The following is a 19338-nucleotide window of genomic DNA, read 5'->3' on the forward strand; positions in this document are numbered from 1 at the left end:
GGAGTATCTATGAGGCCATCTCTGCTTTTTCTGCCCAAAATCTCAGCCAGGAGCTTTGCCAGCCAAGTGCTCTGGAAGCACAGAGTCCACGTGTGGCTCAGAAGCCACTGGTTTGAGGTTGGCTCTCTGTCCAGCTGGTGTCTTGAAGCCTCCCTTGGATGTGATAATTCAGCCTACAAGGAAAGCCTGCTGGACCCACTTGTAATTTGCTGTGGGTCAGTGGGTGCTGCTGGTTAAAAAGGGAAGTCCTGTCAGGTTTTCCTCCAGGCTGAATTTAGATCCCTCGAGAATATGACTTTATTTTTTTTGAAGGGCTCAGTAAAGCAAAACATGGATGCAGCTGTGTGCCAGAGGGCACAAAACTGACTGTTCTCTAAGGAGCTTCCTCTTTTTCAACAGAAGAAGCCAGAAGTGCCACCTCCTTCCACCAACCCATTTCTGGAGGATGAAACTGGGACAGAGACAGATGAGATTGTGATTGAGAAAAGTGATCCGGACAAAGTAAGTCTTTTAAGTTCTCCAGTTGTCAGTGAAGCAGTCTCTCTGTCAAAATCTCCAGTGGTGCCTGAGCTTTTCCCATCACATTGATTTGAAAGGTTTGTTTTCACAGCAATTAATTCAGTGCAGTTTTGATCCTTTGTGCAGCATAGAGGCTCCCAGTACGCCCATGGTTTGCTCTGGCTCACTTCACTGAAACCAAAGCAATCTTTATTTCAGTTAATAGTGCAGAGACAATCCTGCCACGTGAGAGTGAGTTGGATTCTGTTCTAGCCTGTACAGCAACAGCTTAAGTGTAACTACAGGATTTCTGTCAAAGAAAGATGAACTAGCACAGTTGGGCTTTCAGATCCCAAAAGAAGTTCCTCCACAAACAGTTGCAATTCATATTTTGCCCTGTCAGCCAGGCAAACTGTCTGGAGTCACCAGGCAACTCATTGAACTTTCAAGTGTCAGTTTTAGATTTGCACTCCAAATAAATTACTTCTGGGATTTTTATCTCTGTAGTGCTTTTCATCCATTACCTCTGCAAAGCAGGCAACACCTAATGGCTTGTACAAGCACTGAGCTTCCAAAGCCCTCTGCAAACATTAAAGAAGTGAATAGTAAATGCAATTGTTTTGATTGGCACCGATATAAAAGCTTATAAGCCCCATATTTTTTATTCACCAGATGGATGTTTTCTAAATGTTCAATTGTAAGTTGTTTGAGGCTGGTACTCTCTCCTTATTCAGTGTGTTTACAGCCCTGTAAAAGGGCCATGTACAGGTGTATCCTGATGGATGACCAAGACCCCAGAACCTACCCAGATCCATACTCCTGGGGATATTAAGGGGTGGTAGTTCTCCACCAGCAGAGTCTGGTACATCCCCTCCAGATTTTCATGTGAGCAGGGCAGCTCTGCCTTCCACCCACAGCCAAAGTCCTGAAACAGAATGATTTAAGTGAAGTTTTGCTCTTTTTGTTAAAATACAGCTTGGACAGTTGGTATTGGCTGTTCTTTTATCAGTGAAACAGTGACTGGGAACTTGGGGAGACATGTGTGGTGTGTGTTCTGGGAAGAGCTTGCTTTCCAGTATCTAATGGCTGGGAGAAGGTTGGCTTTGATGTGCAGTGTTGGGGTGAGGGGACGTCCTTGGAGAGGTCGATGTTGCTAGAAGGCAGATGAGAGATAATTACAGTAATTAGTGCTGGGTTTATTGAACAGCAGAATGCACTGCCCTGGCCAGAAGCAGTTCAGGAGCTTCTGAGAAAAGAAATGCTGTGCTCCCTGTACCTGGGGAGGCTGGTGCAAAGCCATCCACGGAGGCATCCCTTGAAATGCTGTGTGTGCTCTCTTCTTTTGGGAATTCCATGTGTTAATGCTCACAGTGCAGTGCTGGGTTCTGCTGCAAGGGCAGCTGCCCTGCAAGGCTTCTGTCTGCCAAGTGGGAGGCCTGTGGGCTCCAGCATTTCAGTGTCACAGTGCCAGCAGCTGGTGGTTTGTGCTGAGACTTCGTGTCGGAGGGCTCATCTTCTGCTGTCACTACACGGAGAAGAGAAGAGACAGGAAGAAGTGAAGGATTTTCAGTGGAAGAGCCATTCCAAGACACTAGTCCCAAGAATCCAAGACACTGGGGAGTGTAAGAGGGAGCACAAGAGTTTGTGGGGGAATCCATGTTAGAAAAACACCTCTTTTAGCAATCCTAACAGTTCGGTTTAATCTGTTTACTTTGGATAGTAATGAAAGGAAACTGGGCCAGCTGCAGACCTCCTTACTGTGACAACAGTAACCTTTTATTATTTCCATCAAACTCAAGGAGGAAATAGCTTAAACATCTGCAGCTTTTGGACAGGATTGCACACTCAGAAATACAGTGTCAGTGCTACTGTTAAAAGATTTAGTATTCTCCCCACCAGACACGCTGGGAGCAGCGCGATGGGGAGACACACGCACACACAGAGAGCCAGTCCTGCTTTATGAGTTGGCTCTTCCAGCTTGGTTAATCATAAACATGGTGAATTTGCAGCCTTGTGTTGGCACTGCCATCCTGGGGACTTGGCCACTGGGAGGTTTCTGCGATTACCAGCTATTGTTTTCCTCCCAGCTCTGATGAGCGTCTGCATCCTGCAGAAGTGGGCAGGCCCTGGCAGAGGGGCTGGGATGGAGGATGCTGGTAGTGGCTCTGTCCCAAAGCTGTGCAAACCCAGTCAATTCTCCAGTCATGCTCTGGGTAAGAAGGTTAATGAAGCCAGGCTCATAAAGGTGGTCTGGCCTCCATAAAACCTTTTGTTCACTTTGGGTTTGCAGCCATCCCTTAGGATTCATCGTGTCTTTGGGGCTGAATTATTGCTGAGAAGTGTTTGCCTTGTCACTCCCTGCTGTTTCTGCCAAAGACTTAGTGCCAACTCCTCTGTTTAGGAGAGAATGTCCTTTAAGCTCTCTTATTTTGCTTTTCTTACACTAAAAAAAAAATTTCAGCTGGAAAAATTCTTATCTTCGTTGGCTGGGAGCTCATCCTGGCTTTTTGTAGAGAGAGAAGCAAGAATTCCATTCCAGAGCCACTGCAGCCCTCCTTGCAGCCAGTGAAAAATTTCTAGTTTGCTGGGAAGCAACAAGAAAAATTGTCTATTAGTAAAAAAATAATAACAACTGAGCCATAGGGCAAAAAAGAGCTTAAAGACCCTGCCCAGCCTGGTACTTAAACATGCACAAATTTAAGCATATGGGTAGTCCCAGTGGCTTTGGTGAGCTGTGCTTGGCCATGGTATAGAGTGCTGCACTAAACTAAAATGAGGCTAAACCGGATGGCTCCCAAATGGCACATGTGCTTAATGCTCTAAATGTAATTTTGAAATAGAAATCTTTGCATCCCCAGAAACATGTTTCGCAGAGAAAGCAGGCCTCTAGTGTTGCCTGGATCATTCCTGCTCCTCCAGTAATTACACGCTGTTTATCTAAATAAAATTCATCCAGATGAAGTCTGTAACTTTGAGTTATTACCCTTGATATTCTAAAATGTAGGGATTTTTGAATCTTGCTTCCACATAGCTGCTGCATTTGATTTCAGAGGAGACTAGTGCAATCTTGTTACTGTTTGAAGGATTCAGTGAGGTTTTCTTTGCAAACTGCATTAAGATTCTTTTACTGAAATCTGTTAGCAGGGAGCAAGCTTCTCTTTAAGGATAAGAATATTTTACAAGTGGAAAGATAATTCCTTGGATTGCCAACAGCTCTGTAAGAGGGAGGGAAGACTTGCCTGTACTGTAAATTATATGCTTTGATTATTTGACAGTAAATTTCTATTATAATATCTCTAAAGACTTACATCCTTCTGTGCCATTGCTGTTTCTTCAAGGTCTTACAAGGCAGGTTTGAAACCAACTCTCTCAATGTTTTCTTACAGCCAAAGAAGCCAAAGGTCCCTGACAATCCTTTCCATGGCATTGTTTCCAAGTGCTTTGAGCCTCACCTTTATGTGTATATCGAGTCCCAGGACAAGTGAGTAACCAGCTCCTCTTTGGGGTTTGTTTGCTTTTGAACGTGTTGGGTTGTACTGGATTCTGTACTCGAGCTGCAGAAAATTAATTTATTGAAAGTCTGCTTTCATCAGGAGCGGTGTTTGTGGTTCAGGAAAGTTTTAGTGGGACCTTTGCTTGGGCAAAATGAGCGTTCAGGGGGCTGTGGCTGTTGGTTTCACGTGTAATTGCAAAGGCCTGCAGGAATGGTGCCTGCTGCCTTTCTGGGGAAGAGGCTTAGTGTTCCTGAAATTACTTCTGTTGCCTCTGCAATTCCCACTGCAGACATATGTCTTTCTTTCATCTCGTGTCTTCCACAAATAATAGGTTTGGGTTTTCCGTAAAATACACATGTGGCTTCGTGGCAGAGGGGTTTCAAGATTTGCTTTATAGAAATAAGTTATTCGAGATCCTTAGATGAAAGCTGCTGTAGATGAGCTGGCTGTAAGATAACATTATCATTGCTCACAGATTGGGACTTTGTCAGGGGCTTTAATCCCTGGAACACTCCTTCATCTTCCTCTTTGACTCGCAGCAAAATAACTTGAATGAAATGAACTTTCAGCTTAGAGCTCAGAGAAGTTTTTAGAACTCTCACCACACTTTCTTGTGCACCTTGATTCACACCAGGGTTTAAATAACATCTCGGTAACAACTGCAGTGCCACCTCAGAGAGGAGATAGTTGAAAAAGGTTTGATTTAGTCTTTTAGCACAGATTAGTGGCTGGAAAGGAGAAGGAGGTGCCTGCTTTGTGTATCTCATCTGTCTGTGCCCTCCTGTCTTCAAGGACTTACACATGAGAGAGTGCATAACTTGAGGCTCCTGGTGTCCTGATTTTGTCCAATCTCCACAATAACCACCTTGAAAAAGCTTTCCCATGTCCCATCAACCTTTTATGCTTTAAAAAAAAAATAAAATAACTGAAACCTTGCACAATGGTCTGTCATGCTGGGCTTAGGTTCTGCTGTGCAGTATAACAAAGGGAAACTGATATTTCCCCCCCTGCCCTCAGCCAACTGAGCACTGACTTGTTTGAATATTTCTTCCCTTCCCACTGGGGGACATTTTAATCCCCGTTTTGGTAATTCTACCCCACTGTGCTCCTAGCCCTTTCAGTTGCCTTTTTTTTTTTTTCCTTTTCTTTTACAATCACGAGATGTTTTATATTAGCTTTATAGCCACAGGCTGCAAGGAGTTCAAAGAAAAACTGCCACAGTATTCCCCACGCTGCCCCTGTCTGCCAAAAATTGCTTTCCTTCATGATTTTCTCTCTTCTTCCCCCTTCGATTGAACTTTTGAGGAATCTGCTGCTGATGTCTGAAAATGAGATGTTGCTTAGATCATTAATTGTATGTTTGGGCTCTGAATAGTGAGAGTAGCGCGATAGTTTTGTTCATCATTGCCTGAAGTCTGTGGCAGAAAGCAGCCTGGGCTTTTTCTTCCGAAAAATTGTTTCCATGCCCACTTAAAGAAACACATTGCCAAAATCTGTAGCAGTTTAAGAGGAGACACCTGAAAGAAAGACTTTAAAGATGCTGCTCTCCATTCTCAGCTGCAGAGTAAATATCAGATTTCTTAACAGCAAAGTGGATTTCATTTCTGCCCCTTCGGGGCTGTGCATCTTTAGCTCTTCTTTGTGGTCAGTTGGAGCAGCAGGAGCACACAGACATGAGCTGAGCTGTTGTGCTGGAGGGAAGGAAGGACTCTGTCAGGTCTGCAGGGTTGAGCTGTGCAGAGCTGTGCTTTAGTCTGCTAAAAGGCACGTCTGAGTTCAGATTGTTCGGAAAACTGGCACTTCATCCTGTGTGTTTGCAGCCTCAGGAGCAGAGGGGCTTCCAAAATACCCAGTCCATGGAAACTACTCTGCAATGATCCAGATGTCTCAGTGCCATTGCCCTTTTTCAGTGCCCAGCAGACACCACTGTTCACATCACTGAGCAGACCAGCTTCCCGAGCACCGTGTTCTTCTCTCGTGCCGCTGAGGAGTTGCCTGGTTCCTCTCATGATTGCCAGAGGTGGAAAAAAAAAACCTCCTGAATAGGTTGAGTGAAAGAAAAAAGGAAGAGGAATGTAGGAATGAAAAGATTTAAGAACCAGAATAAAATTCCGTTTGGATGATTTCATGTCATACTTTCTCTTGGTTAGATTTGGCAAGTTCTCACTCCCAATAAATATGCTACTGTTAGGAAATACCACATCTGCACTACCAGAGAATTTTCTTGGAGCTTCTCTGTAGAGGCTATGGAGAAAATATTCATTTTCTGTAGCTCTCCTGCCTTCTTCATGCTTCATCTCCCAGTAGCCTTTTCTGCCAAACTCTCCGTGCTCCTGTTGTACCACACAAAGGTTTTTAGCCTTCATATTATATTTGGGAAAACTGAGACTAATGTGAAAGTTTACCATCAACCGAGGTGGGCATTAATGATATATTAGTTCCCTTAGTGCCCAGTATCCTGATGTTTTGTTTGTACCAGTCCCATGCTGAAATAAGAGCAGTCCCATAGCCTGGTTTGACAGGCAGTTTGTCCAGGTTGGGATCAGAACAAGCGTGAAGCCCCAGCACTGCTCTCCCAGCTCTTCTGAACAGCTGCATTTTCTCCTGCACCCCAGTTGACAAGACCTTGGGGGACCAGGAAAATGCAGATACATTTCACTTTGCCTTGGAGAAGAGAACATGTGGACTAAGCATAAAGAAACAAAAGCCATTGACATTCCTGACCGTGTCTTGAGACTGAGAGAATGAAAAAAACCAAAGTGACTGGTGAATGCTAAGAAAGCTCTACTTTGTTGCCCATCTGGAGCAGAGCACAGATGCAGAGGTGGAGATGCAGCTGTTTAATTTGACAAGGAGTGAGCCACGTCCGCTTTCCTTGAGAACCTGCAGGAATCTGCAGCCTGCAGCACGTGTGAGCCCTCCTGCAGCTCCATCTGTTTGGCTCTCCTACAGCTACAGGGGGAGGTAAATTTTGCTTCACTGTGGCCGAGTACAATCAATGCTTCAGTTCAGCCTTCAATTGCTCCTGCCAGTGTAGAGATTTATCACATCAGTCGAGCAGCCTGATGTTTTTACAGTGCTTGTAACGCAGCCGAGGAACTGTGTGTAGCTGTGGAATCAGAGCTGTGTGCACTGCTCAAGCAATAAGCAGGAAAAAAGGGGGCTACTTGTCTTTGCAATAGCCTGGCTAAAGCCAGAGAGCCTCACTCCTGGCTTTAGCCCTGATACTGCAGACACATTTCTGTAGATTAGTTTGGCCCAGTGGATCACCCACAGTAGGAGCTCATCTGTTCTGGGGCAGCAGTCTCCTAAGTTTATCAGGGAAAAGACTTGTGTGGTGTCGTGGATTCTCTGGTGAACTGGAATCAGAGGGGTTTTCTCTTTCACAAGAGGAAAAGAAAAAAAGGACAGAAAGTGGGGAAAAGTCGTCATTGTTGGCGGGTTTTCCCCTTTTTTTGGCAGAGGTAAGTGAGAATGTGCTGAAGAGTCTCAACCACTCTCCTAAGGATTTGGCTTCCTTCAGATACCCCAGATCATGGCACAGCACAGCCATTACACCCTCAACAGTGAGAGGGGTGAAGGCTGTGCCATGGGAAGGGGAGAGCTGGAGGAAGTGGAGCCAAGACCATATTAGAAACAGAAATATAAAATACAGGAACTCCTTTTGGTCAGCACAGTGCCACTCTGTCATCTGAAAGGCCTAAACATTCCTCAAAAGCCAAACAAAAAACAAACTGGGGGAGAAGGTCTATTGCTGTAATTCAGTTCATCTGGCAAAGGTTATTCCTTGGAGCTGAGCTCCGGTGTTGGGAGAGCAGGTCTTGGTCAGTGACACGGATGTGCTGTCTCTGGAGGAGTAGGACCAGAGGAAGTCCCTGGGATCAGAAGACTTCTCTGGTTCTGTGTTGAAGGCTCTGGCCCTCTGCCACACTAAAAACCTCGGTGAAACGTGGTGAAACGATGGAGTGAAGTTTATCGTTGCCTAAAGACTGAAATATTTGAGCAAGGACCAGGCTATAATGAATCACTGGAGACAATAGGAGGGCTTTTTGTGCTTTTAAAAGGAGTTTAAGTAGGAAGTGCGCTTTGTGCTCGTGCTAAATAAAACTTCTTTAAAGGATGTGTGAAGCTGTGCTAAACCAGGTGGTATCCAAATGGGACCAAGAAATGGCAAATGGCACACCATTTCGAGCACATCCCTTTAAAATCCATATTCCCCAAGGTCTGCTCCGGAGGCTGCTGAGATGGGAAGCCTGACTGTTACTTTTCCTGGTGCCAGGAATGAAACTTGAGCACATGCTTTATGCACTTGCATCAAATGTGCTGAACCCAGTCCTGGCAGACTTGGGAGCTTTTATATGTGACTGGAGAACAGATTGAAGCTGCCACTAAAACTCTGGAGCACAAAAGGTCATTACTCATCGGTCTGGTCTGTGCTGTTGTGTGAGCTTTGTGCTGGGAGGGTGGGATAAGAAAGGTCTGGGATACCCACCTGCTAAATCTGAACGTGCTCGCTGCCGTCACAACACAGGGCGTCCTGGTTTTTAAGCATTATTATCTTCCTTCCCTCCGTTTCCTCCCCCAGCAGACTAAAGTGTCTTTGTTGTTTCCCCCATCAGGAATCTTGGGGAGCTGATTGACAGGTTTGTGGCTGATTTCAAGGCTCAGGGTCCCCCCAAGCCCAACGTGGACGAAGGAGGAGCCGTCCTACCCAGCTGTGCCGACCTCTTTGTGTACTACAAGAAGTGCATGGTGCAGTGCTCCCAGCTCAGCACTGGCGAGCCCATGATAGCCCTGACCACCATCTTCCAGAAGTACCTTCGGGAATATGCCTGGAAAATTCTCTCTGGAAACCTGCCCAAGTGAGTCGTGCTTCCCAAACGCTGCAGCAGCACCGTCTGGTGAGACATTCCAGAGAGGAGCAGATGCTTTGTAAAGATAATTAATAAATATATCCTTGTGGACACTTATTTCACTGTCAAGGACCCCATGTAGCATTGATAGGACTACATTTACTTCATGGTTTTCTCAAGAGTTCAGTTTGTTGCACTGAGAAAAAGCAGGAGAGCAAAAGGACAGTCACACATTGTTTTTCTTTTAAGGGCCCCTGGAGAATAGTTTCATATTTGGCTTTGATTAGCTGCCAGACTTACAGTTTCTTGAAGTTCCTTTTGAAATGCCAACCCAAGTCTCTTCAGAGAGGTCTGGCTTTCAGAATTGCTACTTGAGCAACCAAGTCACACTGTGATTCTTTGCTGCCTCAGCTCAACACTATATATATGATAATTTATAATGAAGGTGGTTTCTTTGTGTGATGCTAAAGTGCTTACCTGTAACTCCCTCTGCTCTGGGACATTTTATCTATGTATAAATAAAATATATAGACGGAAATCCCGTGAAAATAAAGATCATTATGAGTTTACACCAATATGGATAAGTGTACAGGCCAAAGGAACTCCTGAGATATTGCCAACCTTCACTGCAGATAATTTTATATGCTGTTTACCATCTTCAGTTCGTTTCCCTTGTAAAACTGGGAGCAACAAAATGAATTTCTGAAACCATTAAAATCTTCTACAGGTGGAAGGGAAGAGGGTTCCATCCAGACAAGTGGAAAGATAAATTTAATGTGCATTCTTTATACACATTTTTTTTGTGTGCTCCATTTCTGCTTCCAGGATAAATATCACTGTCCTATTTTTTTTTTAATGGATTTGGATTATAAGGAGTTGTGAGGTAGGGAATTTCCTGCCTCTGAATTGTTCTTTCTTTGTTGATAACGCAAATGTTCATCACTGGAAGACGATGGAGAGATGGCACATCTTCTATAATTTACTTTGTTGATATCATCAGCTTTTAAAACAGGTTACCAAAGTCTCAAATGCATGTGGACAGCTGTTTAGTGCTGCAGAGATAAATATGACAAGTTGCCTGATAGTTCTGCGATTTTTCTGTAATCTTTAATTGGATTTTGAATAACTGGCAGTGAAGGTGAAGCTGAGTGGGGAGGGCTGTGTTCCACTTGCATCCCAATCCACCTTGTTGTGAATGAATGAGCTGTCCTTTGCCTGGACACTTGATACATGGCTCTGTTTGTCTTTCTAAAAGATATTCCTTCACCAAAATAGCACTTGTGGGTTTGATGTAGGGTGACACTGACCTGTCTTGCACAGAGTGTTGGGCTTTGTGGTCATAAGGGCTATTCATGGCATTAAAATCTAGCAGTAATTTTGCCCTGTGTGTGTCTGTACACCGAAAACCTTACAGGTTTTGTCTGTTTTGTTGTGTTTTTTTTCCCCAGGACAACCAGCAGCAGCGGTGGGCTCACCATCACTAGTTTGCTGAAAGAAAAAGAAGGCTCTGAAGTGGCAAAGTTTACTTTAGAAGAACTCTGTCTCATTTGCAGCATCCTAAGTACTGCAGAGTATTGCTTGGCCACCACCCAGCAGGTGAGGTTTCCTCTGCAGCACCTCTGAGGTGGCACCCAGCAGCAGCCCTTCTTCTGCCATTATATTCTGTGCTGCTGTGGAGGCTGGGAGAGTCAAAAGTACTGAAATATCCATAGCACAGTCAGCCCCACATTGATTATTGAGCTCTACATTATTAAATCTATATTTCAAAGAAAGAAAAGTATTGATTGTGCTGTTCCTACCTGAGAAAAGTAATTTGCTTCTAATCCTGCTTTGCAGCGTCGGTTTTGGGTTCAGTCCTTTTATTCTTGTTACCTAATTTGTTTTGGATTGGGGACCAGATTTTTTTAGAAGAAGACTCTGGGTTCATCATCTCCCTTTTATAAAAGCAAGAACAACAATAATTCTAAATGGGTTTGGGAAAACACTTGCATGAAATATTGGGGGAAGGTGGAGTGAAGAGAGGAGGTATTTATGCTGATATGATTTGCAGCCTCATTGCTTGTTACCTTCAGGTGCTTCCAAAATGCCACAGGTCAGGAGATGAGCTGTGATGTTTGGCTGTATCAAGACCTCTCCACCACTAGGTCTGGCAATCCTCCTCCTCTGCAGTTTGGGCACAGACAGTGTGTTGAAAAAACATCTTTATTAGCAGGACAGATGCCACGGTGTTAAGCCAGTATGGTGTCATGTCATACTAGAGTTACATTTTTGACCTTGGAGGTTTAATTCTTTGAGGACACAGAGCCACCATGGCCCTGGCTGATCAACAGGTCTGGAATGCCAAGAAGGAGAGATTTCCAGTGTCACTGCTGAGTTTTGGATATAGTCTGGACACAGATGAGGTTTTAACAAGCTGACTTTTCCAGGACATAAGTTTTCAAGAGTGGTCATTTCAAGTAAGAAATCTGATCTCTCTGTTGCTTGTTTTGTTTCCTAACAGTTGGAAGAGAAACTCAAAGAAAAAGTGGATGCAAGTCTAGTGGAGAGAATCAACCTGACGGGAGAGATGGACACTTTCAGCATGTATGTTCAGCAGATGCATCCTCCCAGAATATATCAAACATCCCTGTTTGTCAGCCAGATGGTGCTGGAGTAATACAATCCCAAGATCCCAGTGTCATAGGATCCACCCAGATACACAGCCCTGGGCACAGGCATTTCCCTGGTGAAGGAATGGTCATCCTTGGGCTGTCCAAGAGCAGCAGTAGTACAGGCTTTAGTTGTTCCCCATCATCCAAGCCAAAGGAACAAGAGCACTGGAAAAGGGAAAGGAAACAGTGAGTTTCCATTTGAAACATCATTTGCATCTTGGCAGCTCTGCGAGGTGGCTGTTACATTTCAAGAAAGGAAGCTATTTCAGTACATTCCTTCCTGCTCTAACTTCCCCCTGTTAATCAGCAGCCTTGTCAGTATGATCAAACCCCATTTCAGATGACATAAAAGACTGATCCAATCTTATATTTGGGGATTATAATTGAGAGAAGATTATCATTCATTAAAATAACTTTTCACGTAACGATGCTAAGAATATTCCGCTCAAACATCCTTTCCTCTCCACCACTGACAGATAGATTGAATATTTTTTGAGAGAAGAAAATTGAGGCAAAAAAAAAAAAGTTGTTTTGCCTCATATCAAACAAAAGAAAATCCTGGCAAAGCTGGGAAAATAATCCCTATCAGCAGCTCTCTCCTTAAAACTTAAGATTCAGGCCAGAGAGCAGTAAGATACTTTTTTTAGAAGACTTCCTTCCTGTGATTCCTCCTCTCCTGCTGCAGTGGACAGGATCCCACTGAATCTCCATCCAGGTTTTTCACATGGTCTCAGGCTCCATTCCAGGCTGCAGAGACTCCCTTCCCTTCAGATACTTCTCAGACCTTTTTAAGGGTGAATCCCTGACCAAAAGCTGGGGCTGCTGTGTCCACTAAGCCAAAGCAAGCAAGGTAGCAGGGGAGTAGAAATAAAGTGTTCCATGTGATGGGATTTTCTTAACATGGACAAGTGGAGGGTGAGTTTTGCCAGCAGGAACCAGCAGCCTCGAGTCATTCCTCAGTTCCCAGTGGCTGCCTCACGAGGTGTTTGGTCGTAGGCAGCCAATATGATGTGTGTAGGAAATTATTTAATATATAGTTCACGTTTGCTGTTTTGGACAGCTTTAAAGTCAAACTGACAGGGCTGATATATCTTGTAAGAAAGGCTTTTTAATTGACTTTCATTCTGTTCCAGTGTAGTGCTTTGTCCAGCCTTCTGTCAGTGTAAGTCATAGCTATAAACCTCTCTGGCGTTCACTCATTCAGCATCAAACAAGTTGTCTCTTTTGGGATTTGATGTCTTGTTAGGCACAGCCATAAAGTAAGTGATAAAACTGTTTATGCATCCTGGAAAGTGTTTCTTCTTTCATGGAGGTGAGTGCAGAACCACCTAAAACGTGTAGAAAGGTGGGGGGTTTACCCCTGGGGTGGCAAAGAAGTTTCTTTAGGAAATATGGGAAAAATGATGAGCTTTTCTTGAAGTTCAGCAGAAGAAAAGTTATTGTCATGTAAATCTAGAAATCTGTCGTTCCCACCTCCTGCCCTGATGATCTGTTGTGAGATTGTGGGCAGCCCTCTGAAGGCCTGAAGCGTTGGGCTCACATAATGAGAACTTACTGTACTAGGACTGTACTGCTCCTTCATGGCTCAGCTTCCCAATCCATCAGCTTCTGTGCGTGTCAGGGATTGCTGAGGAATCACTCACTGCTGCTGAAGTACTTCATGTGCTGCCTGGGGTAAGGATTTGAAGTGTCTTCTTGCAGAACCAGGATCCAAGCCCTCACAGCATGTCATGATCCTTTGTGTTTGCAACACCCTCCTTGCTGCACCGTTAGCCCTCCACAGCAGGTGTTTATTTTCAAGAGCAGGCAAATGGGGGTCTCTCCCTGTTTGCAAACTTGTAGTTTTTAGGTGAGAGCCTGCACTTGGTGACTCCTGACACGTGAACACACTGGTGATGGAGTCATTTTCCATCCGCTCAGAGCATTGTGTGTCACTTTGGTGCTGAACCACAGCTCTTCCCTCCCAGTCAGTGGCAGCAGGTGCCCTGCAGGAGTCAGCTGTGCCCACGGGATGGTTATTTCAGTCTGGCTCCCTTGGCATTGCTCGGGCTGGTGGAATCCCCCAAGGGAGTAAATTCTGTAGTGCCCAGCAGAAGCAGTGGCACCAGCAGAAACAGTCACAGGCTTTTTTTAACCCAATGCAAGTTTTAGATCGTGTAACTTGAAGCCAGTAGTCACTTCGTCTCCCATACTAATTTTTCCAGCTGATTTTGGGTGAGTTTGCCTTTACAAACAAATTAATTGCTTTGAAGGAAGTCTTTTACTTTGCATCCTGTTCCAGTTATGTGCTGTAGCAGTAGGAAAGAGAACAGGCAAACTTTCTGGGTCATGGTGAAGAACAAGACACAAATCAGAATTAAGTGTGGGTGAGATTATGTCTCAGTGAGGAGGTGGACGTTTAAAAAATATTTTGAACAGTGAGTAGCATCCAGAACTTCACAAAGACAATGAGGGGGAGGGAAGATGGTTTGAAGAAGCATTGGTCAGATTTCTCACAGTTCTGTGGTTCTCATCTGTGCTACCATCATGAGAACGAGCAAAAGTAAAATCCAGTTCTTGCAGATATAATCCTGAGGTTGTAAACAGGCATCTGTGGCAGATTTAAACTTTACACTGTTTTTAAAAACTGCACTTAGTGAAACACAGTCGGTTATTGCTTCTAGCAGAAGCTGTCTGCAGTGTGAGTGCTGGTTCAGTGCCCATGAGGGTGGTCTGAGCTGCTGCTGCTTCTTGGCTGTTGTTTTAGGATCAGTTGCACCTTTATGCACATCGTAATATGGTGGCATTAAATATGTCTCTAAGCAATATCACGCTGTTTAAAAAAGAATAAAGGGGCATGGAGGGAAATGAGAGAAATGTGTTTGACTAATGTGTCCTTTAGTCTGGTATATGTCTCAGAAACTCAAACAATGGATGGCTGCAGTCCTAGACATAGTGTAAATAAGACATCTGCCTTCATCTTCGCACTTGGGAGACACAGAACTCACACAGATGTAATTTTTAAAATCCTCTTTGCAAGTTCCTGTAAGCAGTAGAATATTGACTGTGAGTAACTGGAGAGACAATAAAATGTTGGTGTTATGCAGACTAGATTAAATTTGAAGCTGAATTCCAGTCTGGGCTTGGTACTCAGGGGTTTCTCCTTTTCCTCATCTGTCACCTTTGATCCCCAGCCCCTTCTACGTGTCAAAACAGAGAAAGGTCAACTGTAAAAACATCCTCTCTGAACTGAAGCCCATCCTGTAGCTCCCTGTAGAACTTCCAGCTTCTTGTAGCCATGTGTGTTCACATCACAGTGCTACTGTCAGCCAGTAGATGATTTCCCTCCTTTCACAGTCAAATGCTCCAGTTCTGGCACTCAGTTACTTAATATGATTCTAAAACTCCTGATTTTTTTTTTTTTTTTTGCAGTGTGATCTCCAACAGCATCCAGCTGTTAGTGCAGGACCTGGATGCAGCCTGTGACCCTGCCCTGACCGCTATGAGCAAGGTAGGGGGGGCATTTTGGGAAGAGGTTGCCTTAAGATCCATCTGGAGTTCTTGTGTGCCTTGATTGCTTGATTTCATTATTGATATATCCTTTTAGGCTGCCTTGAGATTTAACCATATATTGATTTCTTGCTTCTGAGAGCAGCAGTTGCTGTATTTATAAATATATCCCTCACTCCAAACCCTCTTATTATTCAGAATAGAGCTTTAAGGCTTTTGCAGCACATTAAAACACACAGACAGTGAAATACATTCAGTAAATACATAAGGCTTTCTCTTTCCACTCCTGATGCCAGTGAGAGCATTTCAAATTGGGGAAACTTTTGTTAGCATAAAATTTCAAGTACACCTTCACGTTTGCTCTCCTCTTTGTCTTCCTTGGCAAGAGGAGTTTTACTTGTTTGTGGCTGTTAAATGGAGGTACTCAAAAGGTGATATGGAATTGAGATTGAGCCTTATTGCTTCTGTGATCCTCTCAAGGACATATGGAGCCATTCCTGGAGAGGCCCCTATGATTGGAGCTTAAGGATTTTGTTGCAGTTACACTGCTGGCTTTTATATGTTTGAAATGCAGAGCTGTGTTTTCTTGCCAAAGTATTGTGAAAACCCAGACTGCTTTAGACAGAGGTGAAGACAACAAAAGTGGATTGAACTATTTTTTTTTTAATTAGAAATATTAAACATAGAGCTCCATTTTTGTAGGATCAACACACTGTCTCACTGCCATGAATTTTAATAGCTTTCTGCTTTATGATGTATTCCAGCTGTAACTAACCCAGCCACCCCCAGCTAATATTTGAAGTGGAATGCAGCTGGTAATGGAGCTTGTACAGGTTCCAAATGGAAAGAGGATTTTTTTGCCCAGGAAAATAACACCGTTAGGAAGGGCTCGGCACTTCAGGTGTGCCGTGTCAGCTCCTCAGATCTCCTGAACCTACAGGGTGTAGTAATATTTGAATCACTTAGCTCTGGCTGTTTATGCCCAAGTAAACCACAACCTTGAGAAAGCAGCAGCTGGTAGGCCATTTATTTTTGTCTTTGGAACACTGGTAAAATGCAGCACATGTGATGGGACTGATGATATATAAACAAGTTAAGTGTTATGAAATTAGCTAAATAAATACTTGTCACTTGTGCACACACTCCACTATTTGCATCAGACAGAGGTGCTTTTATGTGATTTTTTTATTAGACCTGGATTTGATGCAAGAGGTTTTTCCTTCACCCTCCTCTTCCCTTCAGGGCTGGGTTATTACTCTAACATTTGAATAAGAAATGCATATTTAAATGCAGAGTTAGTATTTGCAAATGTAAAATTTCAGTCTCTAGTAGAAGAATAAAGGCTCTGTGGATGATCCATTCCAATTTTGCTACCTCAAGATCCTTCTCTGTTAGGGCTCTTCCTTTGTTTAGCTTCTTCACTCTGGTGTCCTTCAGGATTGAACATTCCCGGTCCTTTGTTGGAGTCTGGCTTTTGTTTTGTTTTGTTTTGTTTTTTTCCCTTGCAGAAATGTTCAGGAACTATAGAGGTAAATTATGAAATACTTAAACCTCTCAATCCACTTTGGCTGCAGGCCACTTTGAGAGATTTAACCCAGCAAACGGCATCAGGAATATTGCTTTCAGCTGGGAATGGTGCTCAGTTTCCATGATTCTCTACCTTGTGTGTTCTGGAAGAAATGGCAAATTACGAGAAGGCCCCATATTACAAAATTTGTAGGTGATAATCTTCACTCAAACTTTACAGCAGGTGTAGAATGATTAACATGGTTGTAGGACAGGGGAGCTGGGGTGTGGGTGGGAGAAGAATTTGCCCTAAACCCCTGTTGTGATATTCTGGATAACAAAGTACGGCGAACGTGTTGTACTGATCAGTAACAGGCACTTACATTGCCTGGTGTGCTGCATTTTTAATTGTTGGGATGAGGGAGCTGCTAGTCTGCGCGGGATATTTTTGCCCCAATTAAGTTTATGAGTTGCACTGGATAAGGCTTGATTTAATTGCTGAATTAAGCATCGATTTATGTGTAAAACTGTGCTTGTAAGTGGGACTGGGGGACATTTTAGTGACTCATGTCCATCGCTTGCTGGCTTTTTATATTTTGCTAAAACCTTTTGGCACAGCTGCAATTCCCGGCTTCCTTACAACCGAGTGGACAACAGCAAGCGCTTGAACACGGAGCTTTAATCATTTCTCCAATACACACACAGAAAACCCCGAGAGCAGAGCAATCAGAGCTGCCAACTGCTAATTAAAAGTCCCCAGGAGAGCGTTCTAGCCCTCAAACACGGCGCAGAATGTGACAGTGCAAAGCCCAGCTCGTGTCAGAGAACAGGGGGGGGCTGTTGGGGCAGCGATGTCTGCTCCTGGCAGCTCCCACCGGCTTTCCTCTCCCCTCCCACCTCTTCCTGTGGGAGCAGCACAAGGTCAAGGGAGCAGGTGCTGGCCGGGTTACGGGTGCTCCCGTGCCCTGTAAGGGCCCTGTAAGTCTGGAGCCTGTAAGGATAAACTGGCAGTGGGATGCTACCAGGAACGGGGACATTTTGAGACTTAGTGATGAAGCAGCCCCTCTGCTGGAGACCCATATCAGTGCTGGACAAGGAGGAGGGACCTGAGTTGGCTCTTCCAGGTCTTTGTGGGCACAGGGACATGGGAACCCACAGCCAGGCAGAGCCAGGAGCGCTCTTGAGCCTTCACCTTTCCCAGAAGGTAGCACAGCTCTTGCTGAATGCCAAACCCCCCGAGTTTTGCTCAGGGTTTTCTCTTTTCTCCTCCCTTTTTTAAGAAGGAGCCCTAAAGCCATGGCAGAGCTGTGTTTTTGTTGTGAGAACCAGCTCTGAAGGTGGCACCAGGGCTTTAAACCCAGGTCCTGCCCTTGCAGGCACTGTGTCCTCACAGTGTGCAGGTGCCTTTCAGCGAGGCCTCGATGCTCCTGTTCTTTGGACTCATTTTCATTTTGTGTATGTAAACTATGTGGATATCCCAAGAAAAACATAGGATGAGGGAAAAAGAGGAATAAATTTAAAAGGACAGGAACAAAGCTGTACCAGCAGAGTTGGGCTCATATTTCTTCTGATGACTTTTCAGTATGTGTGCTATTTCTTTCACTGCAGCTACTGGGTGCTTTTTTTTTGGGTGAAACACGCCCACATACACACACACACAAAGGATTATTTTTACTCTTCATGCTTTAAAGGTTTGGTTGTAAAGTATTGCTTTTGGAATGAAGACCGACAAAATGAAAAAGCTACTGTTTTATTGTTGGTGCAATAATTCAACTCAGCAGTCCCTTCCCACTTTCTGGCCATTCCCACTCAAATGGGGATGGTGTGTTGGTTGAGGATCGCTGTCCGTGAAGAAGGGCCAGTGCTGGGAATGTGTGAGTCCATCAGGAAGAAAGGCACAAAGTATTTTTTTTGGGTATGACCAGAACCATGAGGAGTAGAAAAGCAGTTGTCTCTGGTCACCCATGGCAGGACCTGAGGGAATGTCTGGAGCTGTGTCAGGGAAGGGTTAGGTTGGATCTCAGGAAAAGGTTCTTCCTCCAGACAGTGGTTGGACACTGAACAGGCTTTCCAGGGCAGGTGGTCACGACCTCAGGGCTGCCACAGCTCCAGGAGTGTTTGGACAATGCTCTCAGGCACAGGGTGGGATTGCTGGGGTGTCCCATGCAGGGCCAGAGGTTGGACTGGATGATCCTTATGGGGCCCTTCCAATTCAGGATATTCTGTGATTCTATGAAAACCTGTGAAGCAGGTGATGCAAAAGATATCCCTTGTAGCTCCCCAGCTGATGTAAGATAAGCAGGTTGGGGGTTGGTTGGTTTGGTTTAAATACAGACAGCTTTGGTAGGACATGTGTAGACTCAGACACTGTGGTTTTGCAAAGAATTTGGCTTCTCTTTCCCACCAAGTCGCATGTTGTTTGGATGGAATTGAGTCAGCTGAGTTGCAGGGGGCAGAGTAGCCATATTAAATTAAATTAAAACCAGGAGTAAAAAAAAACTTTATATGCAAAAAACTTGAGAAAGCAAGTTCGAGGTCAAACAGCCCCTCAAAAAAAAAAAAGCAGCTCATCTTCCACATGTGCCCAGTTTCCTCTCCTAATTTCATATGTGTTTTCCTTCTGTCTCAGCTCCAGCATGAGGAAGAGATCTCCAGTTATTGGGAGAACATTGCAGAGTGCCTAGTGTCTGAGCAGTAGCAGAACTGAGTGTGCTTTTCTGGATGTTCATGTTCCTCAGTGAGACACTGTTATACACATGATACTTGGCCAGGCCATACCCAGTTGCCTCTTGGTTTTTTTTTTTGTTTTCCACATGACTTACAGAGGGAGTACCCTGTGTACTGCAA

The 19338-nt window shown here is 44.4% G+C and overlaps 1 protein-coding gene across 2 annotated transcripts in view; it reads left to right on the forward strand.

Annotated features, from left to right (window-relative positions):
- The window catches only part of VPS53 (VPS53 subunit of GARP complex), a 64425-nt gene that overhangs the window by 30311 nt on the left and 14776 nt on the right, over positions 1-19338 (forward strand). Inside the window, exons 12-17 of one of the 2 annotated variants that reach the window (XM_051809918.1) lie at positions 400-501; positions 3885-3979; positions 8612-8854; positions 10294-10441; positions 11346-11428; positions 14908-14986. In XM_051809918.1, coding sequence (XP_051665878.1) covers positions 400-501; positions 3885-3979; positions 8612-8854; positions 10294-10441; positions 11346-11428; positions 14908-14986 — 750 coding nt within the window. The remainder of the gene's footprint in view (positions 1-399; positions 502-3884; positions 3980-8611; positions 8855-10293; positions 10442-11345; positions 11429-14907; positions 14987-19338) is intronic. The other variant, XM_051809919.1, reaches the window with a different exon arrangement.

The sequence above is a fragment of the Manacus candei genome, unplaced genomic scaffold (genome assembly GCF_025592945.1).
Source record: "Manacus candei isolate 608988 ecotype Guabito, Panama unplaced genomic scaffold, ASM2559294v1 h1tg000076l, whole genome shotgun sequence".
In the NCBI taxonomy this organism is placed as follows: Eukaryota; Metazoa; Chordata; class Aves; order Passeriformes; family Pipridae; genus Manacus; species Manacus candei.